Below are 18,548 nucleotides of genomic sequence, written 5' to 3' on the forward strand. Positions count from 1 at the left end.
TCCACGACCAAATGGTAATGATGTGTTATTATATAGCACTTACGCTTAAGCGCTTTATGTAGAACAAATGTACATACAATATCACCCAACCTGTGTTGGTACTCATTTATCAGCATCAGCAGGATGAAAGGCTGAGTTGACCTCACTGGGAGTAGAACCTGCAGATCACAAACACATTGCAGCAGCGAGCGCTCAACCCACTGAACTATTTTACCGGCTATTGTAAGATGAACAATTACATGTCGGATTGTTCTCAAAGTCAGAAAGCAAATTCCCGTACTCGTTACCTCATAGATGCAAATAAACAGCATGCCAGGAAAGATAGACACATTACAACAAAGCCTAAATAGTGGCACACTGAAAGCAAGGGACGCTTTACGTGCTTTGGAATGTCTTGCGATGATCCTAATGGAGACAACAGCTAAAATAACATGCTAAAATTGCAACTTGTGAAAAGCAAAATACATAGTCAGCAATGGATGCTCATTCTACTCTAAATGCTTTTTGGATGTTTTTGTCTGCATTGTGAATTTGAGGTGTTCAAGGACGGACTAAATCAGTGAGTCACCCCCTGAAATGCGCCTAAAATAAACCTTTAATGAGTCTATCAATTATTGTATAGAATTCCAGAAAGACAAATTATTTGTTATTCCTATTCTTTCTTATTTAGGGTCACTGCTCAAAGTGTTACACTTGTGGAACCCCCAGTTTTTTTAAAGAGGCCTGAACAAGAAAGCCAGGCACTCCAGAAACAAAGAGCCACATGGCACAAGCCACAGCACGGGAGCTTCAATAAAAATATATATATATATTTATTTTTCTTTTTAGTTTTTATTAGGGGTAGCCAGGGAGACCTCAGGGGTCACAGTGGCGACCCCTGCTGACCCCCAAATGACGTCCCTGCAAATAGCGCTGTATTCTGCTCTCACTCCGCTGCTTGTCCTTTACACACCATGATGCAAGAATTGAACCCATCACTGCCACTGTAACTTACCTCTTGCACGCCAACTAACCTAAACCCTCCTGTGTCAGTCTAACTTGTCAACCATGGAGACCAGATTCCTCAAGACCCTCCTGATCGACCATCCAAACAAAGAACAGCAAGAGCCCCCCATCACAACTAATTTTGCCAATACAAAACATTCCCAGAGTGCCAATGGAAAGATTACACTTTTCTGGTTCAGTCTCAAGGGTCTTCAACCTTTGCCTCGCCAGACGTTTTGCACTACAACTCCCATGAACCCCAGCAAGCATAGTCAATGGTGAGAGATCATGGGAATCAAAGTCCAAAACATCGATAGAGCCGAAGGTTGCAGACATAACTACCTCGACCTGCCGCCAACTAACAACTTGCAACTCACCTTCAATCTATTAAAACAGCTAGACTACAAAGAACCCCTGTACACACTGCAGCCTTGCACCTGCCCGCACCACCATCACAATACAAAAAACTGCAGTGCCCCTTGGAGCTCGCTAGATGGCCCACAGCATCTTTTAGCCCAGAGTTGTCCGACTCCAGGCCTCAAGGGCCGGAAACCCGACAGGTTTTCAGGATATCCCTCATCAATATTCATGAGCACAAATTTGCATACATTGTAAATTTATCTCATGAATATTAATGAGGGTAGCCTGACAATCCGACATGGATCCAGCCCTCGAGACCTGGAGTTGGTGAACCCTGTTTTAGCCCTATCACAAACCCCTCTGCGCCTACCAGACGTGTCTCACTCTGTGTCCCATCACTGACAGTAAACAGATCTTAGGTCAAGAGCACGCAAAAATGGCACAAAGTAGTGCTCCTTACAAGCTATTATATTTCCTGATTCCAGGCTGGTAAGTGCTGTGCCCATCTTGGCCCATTTGGCCCAATATTGGTTTTATTTAAATAGTATTGCTCCCCCCCGGCCCCTGCATTGCCCTTGAGTCGCTTTCCTGCCTCCCCCACCTCCCGCCTCCCATCCCGCCCACCGCCCGTGATTGGTTCTCCACCTAAGTCATTACTGACCTCTCCAGGGCAGCCCTCTGCCTAGCAGCCCCTGCGGCTAAGGGCCCAAGGCAAAGGGCGGCTCCTACAGAGGCGGCTCCAGGTAGTGTCAGCCGGTGTCCGCAGGGGAAGCAGCAACCAGCCGTCAACCAGGAGCAACCAAACAGTAAGCGTGGCATGGGTGGGGAGTAGAGCAATTACTCTACTCCGGAAAACCCTACCACTCAACATTACCCTTGCTCAAAATTGTGAATGTTAGCAATGCCACACTTGGTTAGAATTGAGAACATTAGCCTGTGCCAGACCCAGAGAGGATGGTCAATGTTAGCAATGCCACACTTGGTTAGAATTGTGAACAATAGCCTGCGCCAGACCCAGACAGGATTGTGAATTTTAGCAATGCCACACTTGGTTAGAATTGCGAACATTTGCCAGAACCGGACCCAGACAGGATTGTGAATGTTTGCAATGCCGCACTCACTAAGAATTGTGACTGTTAGCCTCCCACAGACCCACACAGGATAAACATTCACTATATATTCTGTCATCAAGATCAGCACTGAGATCAGCTTCCTGAGTCATGCTTCTATAATTGTGGGACTTAGTCTGCATCTGATCTAATATCTTCCTTCCCAGGTGCTTGATCCATTGCACTTCATTCACACTTAGATGAAATCATGAGCGATTAGCCTGAGTCACATCTGGATAGAAATGTGAATGTTAGCATGTCCCAGCATGTACCACACTTAGATGGAACTGTGAATGCGGGCATGTTCCTCACTCGAGGGACTTCTGGATGGAAGTAGGTGCCCCACTTTGATGAAATCGCGAACATTGGCCTGAGTCACGTCTAGATAGAAATGCAAATGTTAGCTTGTCCCACACTTGAGTGGAGTTGTGAACATAATCCTGAACCGCATCTAGACAGAAATGTGAATGTAAATGTTAACATACCCCACACGTGTATGACTATGTACCCTGCTTTCCTGTTCCCCATGCTGTTGCTATATATCTGTATCCCCCTCCTGTCACTGCAAACCTAGCCCCTGCCTCTATGTGTCCGTGTGTCCCCTGCCATCCTGTGCTCATGCCTGGTCTTGGGCGCTTTAAAGATAACCATCATATCGCATCTCTACGCTTACTCTCTACTATACACCATCATACAACTAGAACACAGCTATACGCCTGATTAATTCGGCCTAGCTGTTCACATAGAAACACGCCCCCATGAACCTCTCATCACCCTAATAAAACGCAGCTAGCCGAGCACATTCCGCCTTGTTGCTCACATATGCGTCCTTCAGGCCTAAGACAGCCAGAGCCCAGTCTGGGTGTCCACCCACGAGACTCACACATCCAACTGATATCTTCAGCACCACACCTAACGCTAGGATGCAGCTACCACCAGGCAATTACATCAGCTGCACACATATCTGGTGCACCCACGCACTCTACGACATTATCTCTCTCTACTGACCAGAACTATGGTTCCCGAGGGCGTTCAACTTACCAGCGCTTTGAGGTCATACCAATGATATATAGAGCGCTATATAAATGCCAAGTAACATAACATAACATTACTCTCATGACATTATGTGAACATATAGCCTGGACCGTTTCGGCATCACCACATACATAAATGAGCTTTTGGTGCTTCAATAATATCAGTCAGTGGTATGGATGAGAATGAAAAGGGGTCTTTCTTACCTTACAGTTGGCACAAATATCTCTCCATTGGTAGCTCACCTCACTCAGCTGTTTATCGCTGTCCAATACCCTTATTTCCAGCCTAAATTCATGGTCTGAAGTTTAAGGTCCTGCTCCTCTTGGCAAAATAACCTGGTCCCTCCTGCCACCTCCCCCACACGTAAGGCAGCTAGAGTCAATCATTTGTACCTTTGCACCGGGGCGCGGGCCCACTCCATTGATCCTCGCCAACACACTGGATGGTATCCGCCCCAATCATTGAAAGCTCTTCCTTGGCACAGCGGTACCTCACAACTTTGCGGTATTCAAACTCTTCTCGGTCCAACCCATCGTGAGTTCCATTCTCTATGCGGGGTGGTGGTCCACAAACAATGGCTGAATGGGGGGGGGAAGGAAAAGAGAAGGGTTTCAGTGCACTCACCAGCATGGTTGACAATTCCTCCTTACATGATTATTCTACTTGTCTCGGGAGGGTAGGTCGGGGGCAACACGCTCGCCTTGGAAGCAAGACGATGCGGAGCAACACAGGTTCGATCCCCGGGTCCGCGCTTAGAAACTTCTGGGTATTAAGCACGTTATAAATAACCAATTAAAATAAAATACACTATCCGCTGGCGGCATTAAAGTGCCACAAACCTTAATGCATAGCTATCATGGATCATAGACTTAATGTTTCAATGCAAGACACTTTGTATGCTGAGTGGGGCGACTGCACCTTTCTGCGACCCCATCCTCACCTCCTGTTCCATCCTTAAGTCAAGAACAACTGGGACGGAAGTTGCAGTTGTTGGTATATGGAACTCCAGGATAGGCTGTGCACAATTAATGCTTTCTGTCCAGTTGGAGGAGGTTCACTACTATCCTGTGCAAGGATGATTGTGTATCAGGGATCGGCAGACAGTGGCTCTCCAAATGTTTTGGACTTGAAATAACTTTCAGGTCTAGTCAGCATAAGCAATGGTGATGAATCATGGGAGTTTCAGTCCAAAATATATGATGGACCGCAGGTTGAAGACAACTGGTCGATCATAAGTCTGTAACTCTCCAGATAGTTTGGACTACAACTCCCATGAAGGCTCATATTTGGCTATACAGGCTAAAGTTGGTGGGAGTTATAGTCCAAAACATCAGCAGAGCCAACTATTGCAGACCTCTCATTGCACAGGAAAGAGTGGAACTTGCATCGTGCTTCCATTTAATTTTGCTATTACCTCAAAGGGACCGGACGGCCCATGCATGTGAGGGCAATCGCAAAACTACAGGTCCAAGATTACACCTACTCTTGACTAAAAAACGTATCTAAAAGGTGTAACACATGCAAACCACATCTATATGAGCAGGAAAAAAGAAGAGTCAACTGTGGAGGGTCAGAAGAAAGACACGGGCCAATGATTTCTTTCACTGGACTGTTTATTAATGAAAAGGATAAAAGTCTATCTTTCCCTATTCTATGAGGCGTCCCTCCCTAACTAACTAACTAAGGTGCTCGTCATTTGTCAGTGAAAATCTTTAAATAATCTGTCCACGTCCAACTCTAAGGCTGTCTCACCCTACCACTAACCTAATACCTAAGGAAAGGAGAATGACTCCCTTCTCCTGGTGTAGTCACGTCTAATAGGATATCTTCAAATAGTCTCTCTGGGCTGCTTTTATCAATTCATACATTTCATTCAATACTTTCTTGGGTTTTCCTCTCTCTTCTGTATAATTATAGTTTTCAGTTCTTCTCTTGTTTTCCTTTTGTCTTTTCTTTCTCAATAAGGGGTTTCCCCCTCTCCCCTGTTAGGGCTATCAAGCATTTACAAGCCTCTCCATTGATACAAGCCTCTCTGCTTGTATACAATTCACACATTTTATCTTTTCTTTGGACATCTCCTTGGTGTCTATATACTGTTTCATCCTCCTCTTTGGATTCTTCTCTTCTCCCTGGCTTCCCTTCTTTATTTAGTCTTTCTTGACTGCTATGGGTATGAACGCTGCAATACCGATTCTCCTTCCCTCTTCTAGGTAGTAACCTGATATTTTCCTCCCTCTCACTGGGACGAGTAAGGTCATACCAGTAACGATTCTCATTCACTTTTCTAGACATCAATGTGTACTCTTCCTCTTTACTGGGACTAGTATGAGCATTCCCATAATGATTTGTCTTTGCTTCACTGGTTTTTAGTACTATATAGTCTCTTAATCTTTTACTGCGACAAGTATGATAATTCCAACAATGACTCCTATTTGTTCTTCCAGACCATACTTTGATAGACTCTTCTCCTTTACTGGGATGAGTAGGGTGGTTCCAATAATGATTCTTATTTGCTCTTCTATTGGTCACTCTTCGACCTTGGTTGGTACAAGTATAAACTCGCCAAGAATTATTCTCATTTACTTATTTCTTGGTCAATGTTTTATCTTTACTGGGACGAGTATGATTGGTCATGTTATCGTTCTCATTTGTTTCTCTATGTTTTAACCTTATTTGCACTGGGACGAGTATGAGCATTCGAATCATGATACTCCATCCTCCTTGCGAGTCTCCTGTCTTCCCTGTTACCTATGGTTGGCAGGGATAACGTCACCAGGTTCTCTGTTCTCTCCTGGTCATCCCTCTCTCAGGTTGGCTTCCAATGTTTCCTTAACGTCCCTTCCTCCGTGCCATTGGATTTGAAGGCACTCCAGTCTTACAGTTACCAGCTTGCTCCATATTCCTAGAGTGGTATCGTTCTTGTTTATAGGACGCCTGGTCTGCCACAAGCCCCTTGTGGTCATGCCACCACTCTTTGTTTCGTTCACTTCTCAGCTTATAGGACGCACAGTGTCTGACTTTGTTTCTTCCCTTTTTCGTCCTTGTGAGACATCTCGCGCCTCTCTCTCTCTCAAGCTTTGGACGCAGAATGTCCAGTACCCCTACAATGTCGACATCAGAACTGATTCATAACTTGCAGGCTTCTCGCTTTCCCCTTCAAGCTCCTCCTCTTTCATTCACTACATAGTCGTGTGTTCCTTTTTCTCGGTCTCGTACGGCTTTTCCTCTCTTCCACGGGTCCTCTTCTTTGTCTCAGTTAATGGGGATTTCTTAGTTAAAGGGATATCTAGTTTCCTGTTAACAATAGCACATACTGATATTTTCTTCACATAACTCTTTATAGGATATATCTGAAAAGGTGATATTGGCATGTTTTCTAGGCAGTTCCTCACAGGAACGGGAGTCCTTATCCCCAAAGGGGGAGTCTCTGCCAGAGAGGTCCCACTATCCTCAACCCACATGGAGGGTGTTGCAAAGCAGGCTCACCTCCATAGCCTCAATGGGGCGGCCCTCTTTGGGAGAAGAGACACATTCTCACGATTTGTCACACAATATGGATGATGACCTAGGCAATGGAAATAATCTTTAATCCGACAGAGAGGGTTTGTCATATAGGGGGAAGTGCCCAACATGCGACTGAATTAAATCTGCCCGAGCCCCATCAAACTTCCAAGAACTCCCCATAAATGTACAACAAGTCTCTCTGAGCTTAGTCCAACTTAGACCAGATAATCTTTTTTTTAACAAGGTCTGTCAAGAGGGGATTTTACAAAGGGGGGACCGCATAGTCTCATTCTGCGTCATACTCACGTTGACAGATGGGCAGTTTAGGGACCCATTCGTTTTCTTCACCACATTGAACGTGTCGCGCATTTTTGGTGATAAAGCCCTCATTGCACGAAAACTCAACTTTATCGCTGAGTAGGTATAGAACCTTAAAGCCAGAGATCTGTCTTCCATTTTCAACAGCAGGTCTTGGACATCGGCGGTCTAAGAAAAAATGAAAAGGAAGAGTTTAAAGGTTATATAATATGTATACAGTACAGTCCGGTGCCAGCCATTTTCAGATGTATTAATTGGTTAATCTTATTGTTCTAAATAGCTAGGATATCCCTTGGTAGAGGCTTCTTGATGGAAGGTGAAAGGGATGAGGATCAGAGAGGGGCTTCTATTGTCATACATTATGGATCCATCGGGTTGTTAGGGCCAATATTATTTTTGTAATCTAAAACTCTATATATGTGCCTTGGAAAACTATTTGGGGTATTTACTTATGCTCACATTTTAGTGGTATTTTTCAAGATGGCAACAAATTGTCACCATAGCTGTACTGCCTAAATTTTCCTTAGAAAGTACTGATCGGCGAGTTAAACTATACATCTTTTGAGTCAAGAGAAAGGATTTTGCCTTCCAAACAGACATACATTTGGCACACATTTCTATTGTGTCAAGAACATAATGCTCTGCAGGTACAATTATTTGAACCAATGTGTTGACATGAACAGAGAACAGAAATGAATGATAGTATTCAAGACGGTCTAAGAGTTTATCAAAATAACAGAACAGTAAGAGCAGCCTGCGTTACTTATCCCCTTCGGCATCAATAAGCACAAAGTTCTCATCATAATGGTCTTCTCCAAATCAACAATCAGTGCACTCGGAAAGGGCAGTGCACAAAAGAGACTTTTTGAGGCAGGAAAAATGTCCACTTGCACACACCTATCCCTTATCCGACATTTGATTAGTTCGAAAACACTTGATGGTCCAGAAAGCTTGAAGAATTTAACACAGATCACAAACTGTTCTTTATCAATTACCCACCCGCTACCACTTAGGGGTATTGTTGGTGGGGAGTATTCTGAACCTTCCCTGAAGGCAGAACCTTAGGTTATGCTACTTCAGATGTCAAAGGGTTCTGCTGAATTTTCTCTCCTTAAAGTTAAATGATGCTAAGACACAATGGGCCTCATTAGGAGTATGCCGTTCACGGTAACAACGGTGCCGAAAGGCTACTGGCACCCCTGTTACTGGACCGGCACACTCCGAGAACTGATGGCGGGTGGCGTCACGCCCGCCAGGTCTGACCTGGTGGGCGGAACGGCACCCGCCCGCAGACTTTGACGGAAGCAGCGGCACCATTATGAATGATACCAGTGCTTCCGTCTTCCCCATTCGCATTGAGTCCTAGCGGACTCAATGGGGAGTAATATTTTCTGCCGCCTGGCTTCAGGGACCGCCAGGGGTGTAATGCCCTGGTTATTCCCTAAAGCCAGGGACCGGAAAAAATACACGACTCCAGCGGCAGCATTCCGTTTTTACCGGCACAGCTACCGCCGGGGTCGTAATGAGGCCCAATTTCTCTTATTGCCTAGCAAAATTTACAAAACAAGTTCAATTATGGTTATCTAGATGGATAATTGGTAATGGTGATCCACAATTAAACCTTACAGCAAAGTCAGTGGGCTTTATTTCAGACTCTAAATTAACCATTAAACTTCATGTCTCAACAAAAGCACAATTACTTCACTATAAACTAGCTCTTCTTTGCAGGATCAAAAACTTTATTCATTCGTCTTTGTTTCATACCTTAGTGCAACCTTTGGTTTTGCCCCGTGTTGATGGCGGAAGCGGTTTGTTGATTGGACTACTAAGTACCACATTGAGGCACTTAAGCCTGACCTTCCATTCAACAGCCCAGAGGTTTCGTCTTGTGTCTCCAATTTTGAAGTCTTTGCACTGGCTCCCATTGGAGACACACATTCCTTTCAAACTAAGCTGTACAATAAATAAAGTGCTACATTTTGGCTATCCTTCTTTGTGTAACCGGGAGACATTTATCCCTGAGATTCCAAAAGCCAAAAATAAGCTATCACACAGAAACACACTTTTAGTGTTACAGCCCAAATGTCCTGCAACCGTCTTTCTTTTATTCTACAATCAGCTCAAACTCAATCTTTCATCATTTTTGGAAAAGATATGAAAACATACCTGGTTCCCAAATGAGGTCCAACTAAATTATCTTTATTTTGAATCGTCTAAATATCTTGTTTCACAATCTTTAGTCAATTTTTAATAAGCAGATTTTAGGATGTTTTTCTTTCTACTTGTTGGAATTGATGTTACTACGTTATAGTTTTTTCTGTTTTATAAACTGTACAGCGCTCTATTTATCATTGTTTGATAAATGCTTCAAATAAAATAAATGTCTTTTGCTGAAAAGCTGCCACCTTCACTCAGGAATGGAGGAAAATTGAGAATATTTCAAATACATCAAATTGATGGTTTTTCCCCACATGTTTTTGCACCTGAAAAAGCCTCCATGTAAATGTTGCATGTAACTCCCTGACATGGAAGACAGCGCATTCTATTCTTTTTTGGTAATGAGTGTGTTTCTAACATAGAAATCTTGGTTACATGAATTCCGATGTAAGATCTACACCAATTGTCAAAACAAATTAAAATAGAAAAAAGACCAAACGTAAGCCCCTCCCTTTACACGTGTAACTTTATTTGGAGATCAAAAATTAGGGCAAATGTGTTTTTTAGGTCACTACACAATTAGCCCTGAAGTGTCTGGATAGGTCACTGTCTGCACCTGCCGTATCTGCATTTGTCTGCTGCTACGCCACCTGGTGAGTTTATCATGCTTTGTGCAGCTTTCTTCTTCCTGTCTTTCCCTCTCTCTGCTCTTTCCCTTCATCCAAGGTGCTCTCTATCCATAGCTCTCAACTCACCCGCTTTTGGCGGGTGTCACCCGCCTTGCAAAGGGCTGACTCACCCGCCAAGCCTCCTGCACGCCCATTCATTCCAATGGGCATCTCACCCGCCAAAAACAAAATCGGGTGATTTCACCCGCCTTTGCGAGACAAATGGTTGAGAGCTATGTCTATCTCACCTCTTTACTTCGACTGGAATCACCTATCCTACCTTCCTCTTGAAGCCTGGAAGGAAAAAGTTCAAAAAGGATCTCCTGGTCTCCAATCCAGGCCTGACCATTGCTGACACCTTCGTCAATGCTTCTTCCAGGCAGACTGTCACTGACATCCTCTTTGTCGCCTCCTTCCCCGACCTTTGGACTCCACATATAATTTCTGTCCTCTCTCCTATCTCTTCGTCACCCATTAATGGTGGCACCAGATGGTAAGTTCTCTTGGCTGGCTTCTCATCCTCTAGGTGCATCATTAATGTCTATCACAATAGCACTGTCATGGCGCAGGGCTCTCAGCCCAACCTTCCCCTTCCCGATAGTCGACTCCTGTCTCTCATCAACTTCTTCCCTTCTCCCCCCACGCCTCCAGCGGCCACCACCCTTGTCCCTTCTCCACCTCCGATGGGCATACCACATCCCTGTACCCCTCCTCGGAAGACCTTCAAAGGTGGTAACCAGGTTCACCTAGCTACCCTCAACTCTCTGTTGAGGGGTCTAAAATCCCCCACAGCATACCCCCAAGATTATGGATGCCACCCATTGAAGCAGCTCCACAGACCATAACCGGATGACATCATCAAAGTAATCATGAAGAGGCGACATGGTTCAATACACATAGAGACATTAGCTGAGTGCAAAAGAACACACATGGACTGCTTGCTGACACCTAAAGCAATTACCATGAACAGCCATGAAAGCAAAATGGAAACTACAGCTGCATTGAAATGAATTGGGAAAGCTTAAAACACAGGGTGAGACCTGACACACTGATTTTCCTGAGAAACACAAAACAGATCTGGCAGCATGTCCAGCCCTGCCAAGCACGCTGGGAGAGAATGTTCTAGTCAGCAGAAAAGATACAGCTCCTGCAAGGACAGTTGGCTGAAATCCCTCATAAATGCCAGCAGAGAAAATCATCTTTACATCCTCAAACACGTGACCTGGAGCTGGGGAGCAAGGGCCATTCATCCGAGGCAGACAGAAAATATTGTTCCCATCAAACTGAAGTCAGAAAAAAAAGTCCTTGCTCTGGGATTGAGAAGTTAGAAGTGGTAACATTAATGGGACACAGGCGGTGCTCTGAGATCACCTTCCCCAACCATCATTTTTTGCTCACATTCTAGTATATTTCCTAAACTGACAAGGCTTGCACTGACCTCCTTGGGAGAGTTGGGGGGGGGGGGGTGCCAGGTGGAGCTAGCAGATTTGGCCAGAACAATCAGTTTATTTGTCCCCTATAGAATGTAATTATGCCTATACTGTTCACCCAATCCCATTTCGCCTAGAGCAATGAATGCATCTTTTGGTTGTGAGGTCCGAGTAGTTTAAAACCTCACTGCCCAGCTGCATACTTGCCAACATTCTGTGACCAAAAAGATATACAGGGTAATTCATAGAATTTCGCAGAAAAGTGTCGCAAGCGGCTGGCGCAGAGTGTCCGCGTGCGATTGTCTGCGCCAGGCACGTGCGCTAAAACCGATTTCCGCGCACAGCGTATTCATGGATTTTAGGCTCCCAAACCAGCCGTGGCGCAGAGTATCGCAGCGACCCTGCAGCAGCGCCAGTAACGCCCCCAAGAACGCCCTCGCGCAAGGAAAAGCCATCAAAATCGCTAAATCATCGCAAAGGGCTGCGCTAACCCTGGACCAGTTTACAGGGCTGCCAAACAAGGAACGCAAAGCGGGTAACGTTCATATCAGGGGTACGCGGGAAGTTTTACACGCGATTAGCCAGGGTACGTGCATTACAGGGGTACGCGGGAAGTTTAACACGCGATTGGCCAGGGTACGTGTATTAGAGGGGTACGCGTGAAGTTTTACACGCGATTAGCCAGGGCACGTGTATTACAGGGGTACGCGGGAATTATCACACGCGATTTGGCTGGGTAGGTGTATTACAGGGGTACACGGGAAGTTTTACGGGCGATTTGGCTGGGTACGTGTATTACAGGGGTGCGCTGGAATTATCACACGCGATTTGGCCAGGTACGTGTATTACAGGGGTGCGCGGGAATTATCACACGCGATTTGGCTGGGTACGTGTATTACAGGGGTGCGTGGGAAGTTACACACGCGATTAGGCTGGGTGGGTCCTCACAGGTGTTCCCTGTACACCCTCCACGGCCCCTGCAGGCAGCCCACAAAACAGGGGACTACCCTGCACACCTGCTCATGTCCCCCTGCACCCCCACCCCCCAGCCACCAGGGGCACCCTCCACCAGGCCCCCACCCATGTCTACCACCACCCCCACCCCCCAGCCACCAGGGGCACCCTCCACCAGGCCCCCACCCATGTCTACCACCACCCCCCCCCCCAGCCACCAGGGGCAGCCTCCACCAGGCCCCCACCCATGTCCCCCTGCACCCCCACGCCCCAGCCACCAGGGGCAGCCTCCACCAGGCCCCCACTCATGTCTCCCTGCACCCCCATCCCCCAGCCACCAGGGGCAGCCTCCACCAGGCCCCCACTCATGTCTACCACCCCACCCCCACCCCCCAGCAGTGCCGGGGCACCCTCCACCAGGCCCCCACTCATGTCTCCCACCACCCCCACCCCCCAGCCACCAGGGGCAGCCTCCACCAGGCCCCCACTCATGTCCCCTATCACCCCCACCCCCCAGCCACCAGGGGCAGCCTCCACCAGGCCCCCACTCATATCTCCCACCACCCCACCCCCCAGCAGTGCAGGGGCACCCTCCACCAGGCCCCCACTCATGTCCCCTATCACCCCCACCCCCCAGCCACCAGGGGCACCCTCCACCAGGCCCCCACCCATGTCTACCACCACCCCCACCCCCCAGCCACCAGGGGAAGCCTCCACCAGGCCCCCACTCATGTCCCCTATCACCCCCACCCCCCAGCACTGTGGGGCACCTGCCAGCAGGCCCCAACCCATGTCACCCACCACCCCCACCCCCCAGCAGTGCAGGGGCAGCCTCCACCAGGCCCCCACTCATGTCTCCCACCACCCCCACCCCCCAGCCACCAGGGGCAGCCTCCACCAGGCCCCCACTCATGTCTCCCACCACCCCACCCCCCAGCCACCAGGGGCAGCCTCCACAAGGCCCCCACTCATGTCTCCCTGCACCCCCATACCCCAGCCACCAGGAGCAGCCTCCACCAGGCCCCCACTCATGTCTCCCACCACCCCCACCCCCCAGCCATCAGGGGCAGCCTCCACCAGGCCCCCACTCATGTCTCCCACCACCCCCACCCACCAGCCTCCAGGGGCAGCCTCCACCAGGCCCCCACTCATGTCCCCCTGCACCCCCACCCCCCAGCCACCAGGGGCAGCCTCCACCAGGCCCCCACTCATGTCTCCCTGCACCCCCATACCCCAGCCACCAGGAGCAGCCTCCACCAGGCCCCCACTCATGTCTCCCACCACCCCCACCCCCCAGCCACCAGGGGCAGCCTCCACCAGGCCCCCACTCATGTCTCCCTGCACCCCCATCCCCCAGCCACCAGGGGCAGCCTCCACCAGGCCCCCACTCATGTCCCCCTGCACCCCCACCCCCCAGCCACCAGGGGCAGCCTCCACCAGGCCCCCACTCATGTCTCCCTGCACCCCCATCCCCCAGCCACCAGGGGCAGCCTCCACCAGGCCCCCACTCATGTCCCCCTGCATCCCCACCCCCCAGCCACCAGGGGCAGCCTCCACCAGGCCCCCACCAGTGTCTCCCACCACCCCCACCCCCCAGCAGTGCAGGGGCAGCCTCCACCAGGCCCCCACTCATGTCCCCTATCACCCCCAACCCCCAGCCACCAGGGGCAGCCTCCACCAGGCCCCCACTCATGTCTCCCACCACCCCCACCCCCCAGCAGTGCAGGGGCAGCCTCCACCAGGCCCCCACTCATGTCCCCTATCACCCCCACCCCCCAGCAGTGCAGGGGAAACCTCCACCAGGCCCCCACTCATGTCCCCTATCACCCCCACCCCCCAGCCACCAGGGGCACCCTCCACCAGGCCCCCACCCATGTCTCCCACCACCCCCACCCCCCAGCAGTGCAGGGGCAGCCTCCACCAGGCCCCCACTCATGTCTCCCACCACCCCCACCCCCAGCCACCAGGCGCAGCCTCCACCAGGCCCCCACTCATGTCTCCCACCACCCCCACCCCCCCAGCCACCAGGGGCAGCCTCCACCAGGCCCCCACCCATGTCTACCACCACCCCCACCCCCCAGTCACCAGGGGAAGCCTCCACCAGGCCCCCACCCATGTCTACCACCCCTCCCACCCCCCAGCAGTGCAGGGGCACCCTCCACCAGGCCCCCACTCATGTCTACCACCACCCCCACCCCCCAGCCAACAGGGGCAGCCTCCACCAGGCCCCCACTCATGTCTCCCACCACCCCCACCCCCCAGCAGTGCAGGGGCACCCTCCACCAGGCCCCCACTCATGTCCCCTATCACCCCACCCCCCAGCAGTGCAGGGGCACCCTCCACCAGGCCCCCACTCATGTCCCCTATCACCCCCACCCCCCAGCCACCAGGGGAAGCCTCCACCAGGCGCCCACCCATGTCCCCCTGCACCCCCACCCCCCAGCCACCAGGGGAAGCCTCCACCAGGCCCCCACCCATGTCTACCACCCTTCCCACCCCCCAGCAGTGCAGGGGCACCCTCCACCAGGCCCCCACTCATGTCTCCCAGCGTGCTACGTGTATTTCAGGGGTGCGCGGGAAGTCCCACTCGCGAATAGCCTGGGCGTGTGTATTTCAGGTGTGCGCGGGAAGTTCCACACGCGAATAGCCTGGGCGCATGCATTTCAGGGGTGCGCGGGAAGTTTTACACGCGACTTCAGCAGGGTACGTGTATTTCAGGTATGCGCGGGAATTCTCACACGCGATTTGGCTTGGTACGTGTATTACAGGGGTGCGTGGGAAGTTACACACGCGATTAGGCTGGGTGGGTCCTCACAGGTGTTCCCTGTACACCCTCCACGGCCCCTGCAGGCAGCCCACAAAACAGGGGACTACCCTGCACACCTGCTCATGTCACCCACCACCCCCACCCCCCACCATCCAGGGGCACCCTCCACCAGGCCCCCACTCATGCCCGACTCATGTCTCCCACCACCCCCACCCCCCAGCACTGTGGGGCACCTGCCAGCAGGCCCCAACCCATGTCACCCACCACCCCCACCCCCCAGCAGTGCAGGGGCAGCCTCCACCAGGCCCCCACCCATGTCTCCCACCACCCCCACCCCCCAGCAGTGCAGGGCAGCCCCCACCAGGCCCCCACTCATGTCCCCTATCACCCCCACCCTCCCAGTCACCAGGGGCAGCCCCCACCAGGCCCCCACTCATGTCCCCTATCACCCCCACCCCCCCAGTCACCAGGGGCAGCCCCCACCAGGCCCCCACTCATGTCCCCTATCACCCCCACCCCCCAGCAGTGCAGGGGCAGCAGGCAGTCAGGCAGCAGCAGGTGGGAGCGTGCTCGGGCTCTGGGGGGCAGTAGTTCGGCCTTCCGGGCAGGAGCGTGGTATTCCGTGTGCGTACGCATGGCCAGCTTGGTACGGAGTGATTTTGCACGTGAAAATCCTGCACGTCAGCGTGAAAACTGAGGAAAGGCCCTCAGCGCGTAAGCGCGTCTGTGACGTGACCCGCACAGGTGTTTCCCACACAGCACGTGATGACAGAGCACACGTGGAAAGACTGCACGTCAGAGTGTAATCGCGTGTGATTGGTGGAAATGGCCCTACACGCAGAAGTGACAAAGCGTGTGATTGGTGGAAATGGCCCTACACGCAGAAGTGACAAAGCGTGTGATTGGTGGAAATGGCCCTACACGCAGAAGTGACAAAGCGTGTAATTGGTGGAAATGGCCCTACACGCAGAAGTGACAAAGCATGTAATAGGTGGAAATGGCCCTAGCGCGTACACGCCGCGTAAGTGACGCTGGACGTGTGGGCCTGTATAAAAGGTACGTGTAGAACACGTTTTCCTTGTACATGCTTTTCGTGGAGAGCGAGTGGGTGAATTCTGTACTTCTTGTCGTTTCACACGCGATTTACTTCACGGCGTTTCAAGTTCGTATTCCCTGTTACCTCTGACAGCTTTTTCTCTTTTTTCTCTTTTACTGGTTTACCTGGGCCTGTTCCCTCAAACAGTGTTCCCTTCTACTGTTGTCCTGTCTCCTCAGACAGCGGACAAATCTTCTTTTGGCGGGGGTGTTGCCAACCAAACGTGCTCCTTTTACACGCTCGTTTACCAGGCAGACGGTGAGTCACGCACGTATCTAACATCTGTGCTTGCCCCGTGTGTAGCCTACCCCTTCAGAGGTCATTCTAGGCTGTGTGTGACACGCATACGTTCATTCTTGTGTTTCTGGGTGCCACAGCGTAGTGCAGGTTTTTCTTTCTGGAGGGGTTGCGTGCACGTCATCTCCCTTTTTTGGGCCTCCTGTGCGTTGCGTGACCCGTCATCTTTCCCCAGGGGTTACATTCAGCCTTGCTAGAGCACTAGGGTACAATTACCATCTGGTACCCAACCCCTTTGACCCCCAATTGCCCAGGACAATAGTCTACATCCACTCCCATACGCACATTAACATCAGTGCCATGGCTGGGAGGCGAGGATTCCGTAAGAGTGGCAAAGGTGGAAGAGCCACAAGTGGTGGCCGTGGTGGATCCGGTAGGGGACGTGGTCGTAACTTGCAGGGTGAGCCTGTCCCCCCATGTGTGGAGGACCAGTCACGGGCACCCATAATCCCCCCCTCCCCCCCTCCCATTGAGGCTGATGTGGCTGACACCATCCATGCTCAGCCCTTGTTGGACCAGCCCATTGTGGCACCAGACCTGGCTGACTCCATGGCTGACTTCCAGGTCAGCAGGGCTACGACACGTGCGCTGGTGCACGTTGATGCCATCATGCCACGTGGATCTGGGGCAGCAAGGTCATCTGCTGCACCAAGGAGGCAGGGCGGAGAGGCTGCAGGGGCAGCTGCGGCTCCATCCACCCCAGCCCTCACACACCCAGCCAGGACAGTGTCGGTCCTAGTCCATGCTGCTGACATTCCGCCTGACACCATCACACTAGAGCCAATGCCTGCACCAACTCCCATGCTGAGTGTGCAATCCCACACTCCTGATACAGAGTCCACCAGGGCTCCTGCCCCTAGTGTCCAGAGCGGCGCAGGACACTCAGGATCACCACCACCTTCCAAGCGGAAGAGGAAGAGTGCTCGTCCGGCACAGGCTGATGCCCCAGACACGGCTACACAGTCCGGCCCGTCCAGGAAGCCCAGCTTCACGGATGACGAACTGAATGCACTTGTCGAGTATGTGTCCGGACATGACAACGAGATGGTCATTGTTGCAGGATCCAAGACCACACCTGCACAACGCCAGGCACACTGGCAGACCATTGCGGACATCGTAAGTGCCCTTGGAATCGTGAGGCGCACAGCCAATGATTGCTATAAGCGCTGGAATGACCTAAAGCGCAGGGCAAAGAGTAAGCTGGCCTCAAGTCATGCCGCAACTCTAGTGACTGGAGGTGGGTCTCCAGTAGTAGACATGGAACTCACTCCACATGAGTCAGTCGCTGGGACCTACGTCACGGAGGAACAGATCCAAGGCGTGGGAGATCTGGCTGATTACGAGGCATTGTCCGGTGAGTGCACATGCATGTGTGTGTCATCCATGTGCATGGTGTGTGTGTGAGGGCTTCTGTTCGGGTGCCAGGTGAGAGTGTGTGCGCCTGAGTCGTATGGGTCAGCCATGTGCTTCATGCAATCCTTCCTGCGCAGCTGCATTTGGCCATAGCAGTATCCCTTCTGCCAACAGTAGACATCTAGCCCAACTGCACGCCAGTTGCCCTTGAAGTGTCACCTTGCCACAACATATTTGCTTCTTTTTCACTGTTCATTCAGTCAGTTTGTTTGCATTCCACCACTTTCACTAGGCATGTCGCTGTCCACTAGTCACATGTCTGACATGGGTATGGTAAAGTGGAGTGACTTTGTTACCTGGATATCATTTGTACACACATGTCCCTGTGCAATTGGACCATTTCAGACTGGCAGCTCCAGGTGAAAAATCTGACCTGTTAGAATTAGAAAAGCAATTACATGCGGGAACTGGACTGAATGAATAGGTGCTGCCCTCCTCTCCATCTTCACTCAATAG

At 51.0% G+C, this 18,548-nt stretch overlaps 1 protein-coding gene and 1 long non-coding RNA gene across 5 annotated transcripts in view; one reads left to right on the forward strand and one right to left on the reverse strand.

The window, feature by feature from the left end:
* LOC138520848 (uncharacterized) overlaps positions 1 to 18,548 on the forward strand; it is a 253,068-nt gene that overhangs the window by 213,259 nt on the left and 21,261 nt on the right. The gene's annotated exons all lie outside the window — the stretch shown is intronic.
* LOC138520847 (complement receptor type 2-like) overlaps positions 1 to 18,548 on the reverse strand; it is a 309,555-nt gene that overhangs the window by 186,457 nt on the left and 104,550 nt on the right. For all 4 annotated transcript variants that reach the window (XM_069633222.1, XM_069633219.1, XM_069633221.1 and 1 more), the window contains exons 7-8: positions 7,299 to 7,478; positions 3,881 to 4,066 (exon numbers count right to left, since the gene is read on the reverse strand). In XM_069633222.1, coding sequence (XP_069489323.1) covers positions 3,881 to 4,066; positions 7,299 to 7,478 — 366 coding nt within the window. The remainder of the gene's footprint in view (positions 1 to 3,880; positions 4,067 to 7,298; positions 7,479 to 18,548) is intronic.

This window comes from Ambystoma mexicanum, chromosome 13, assembly GCF_040938575.1.
Source record: "Ambystoma mexicanum isolate Mex_15411 chromosome 13, UKY_AmexF1_1, whole genome shotgun sequence".
NCBI classification, from domain to species: Eukaryota; Metazoa; Chordata; class Amphibia; order Caudata; family Ambystomatidae; genus Ambystoma; species Ambystoma mexicanum.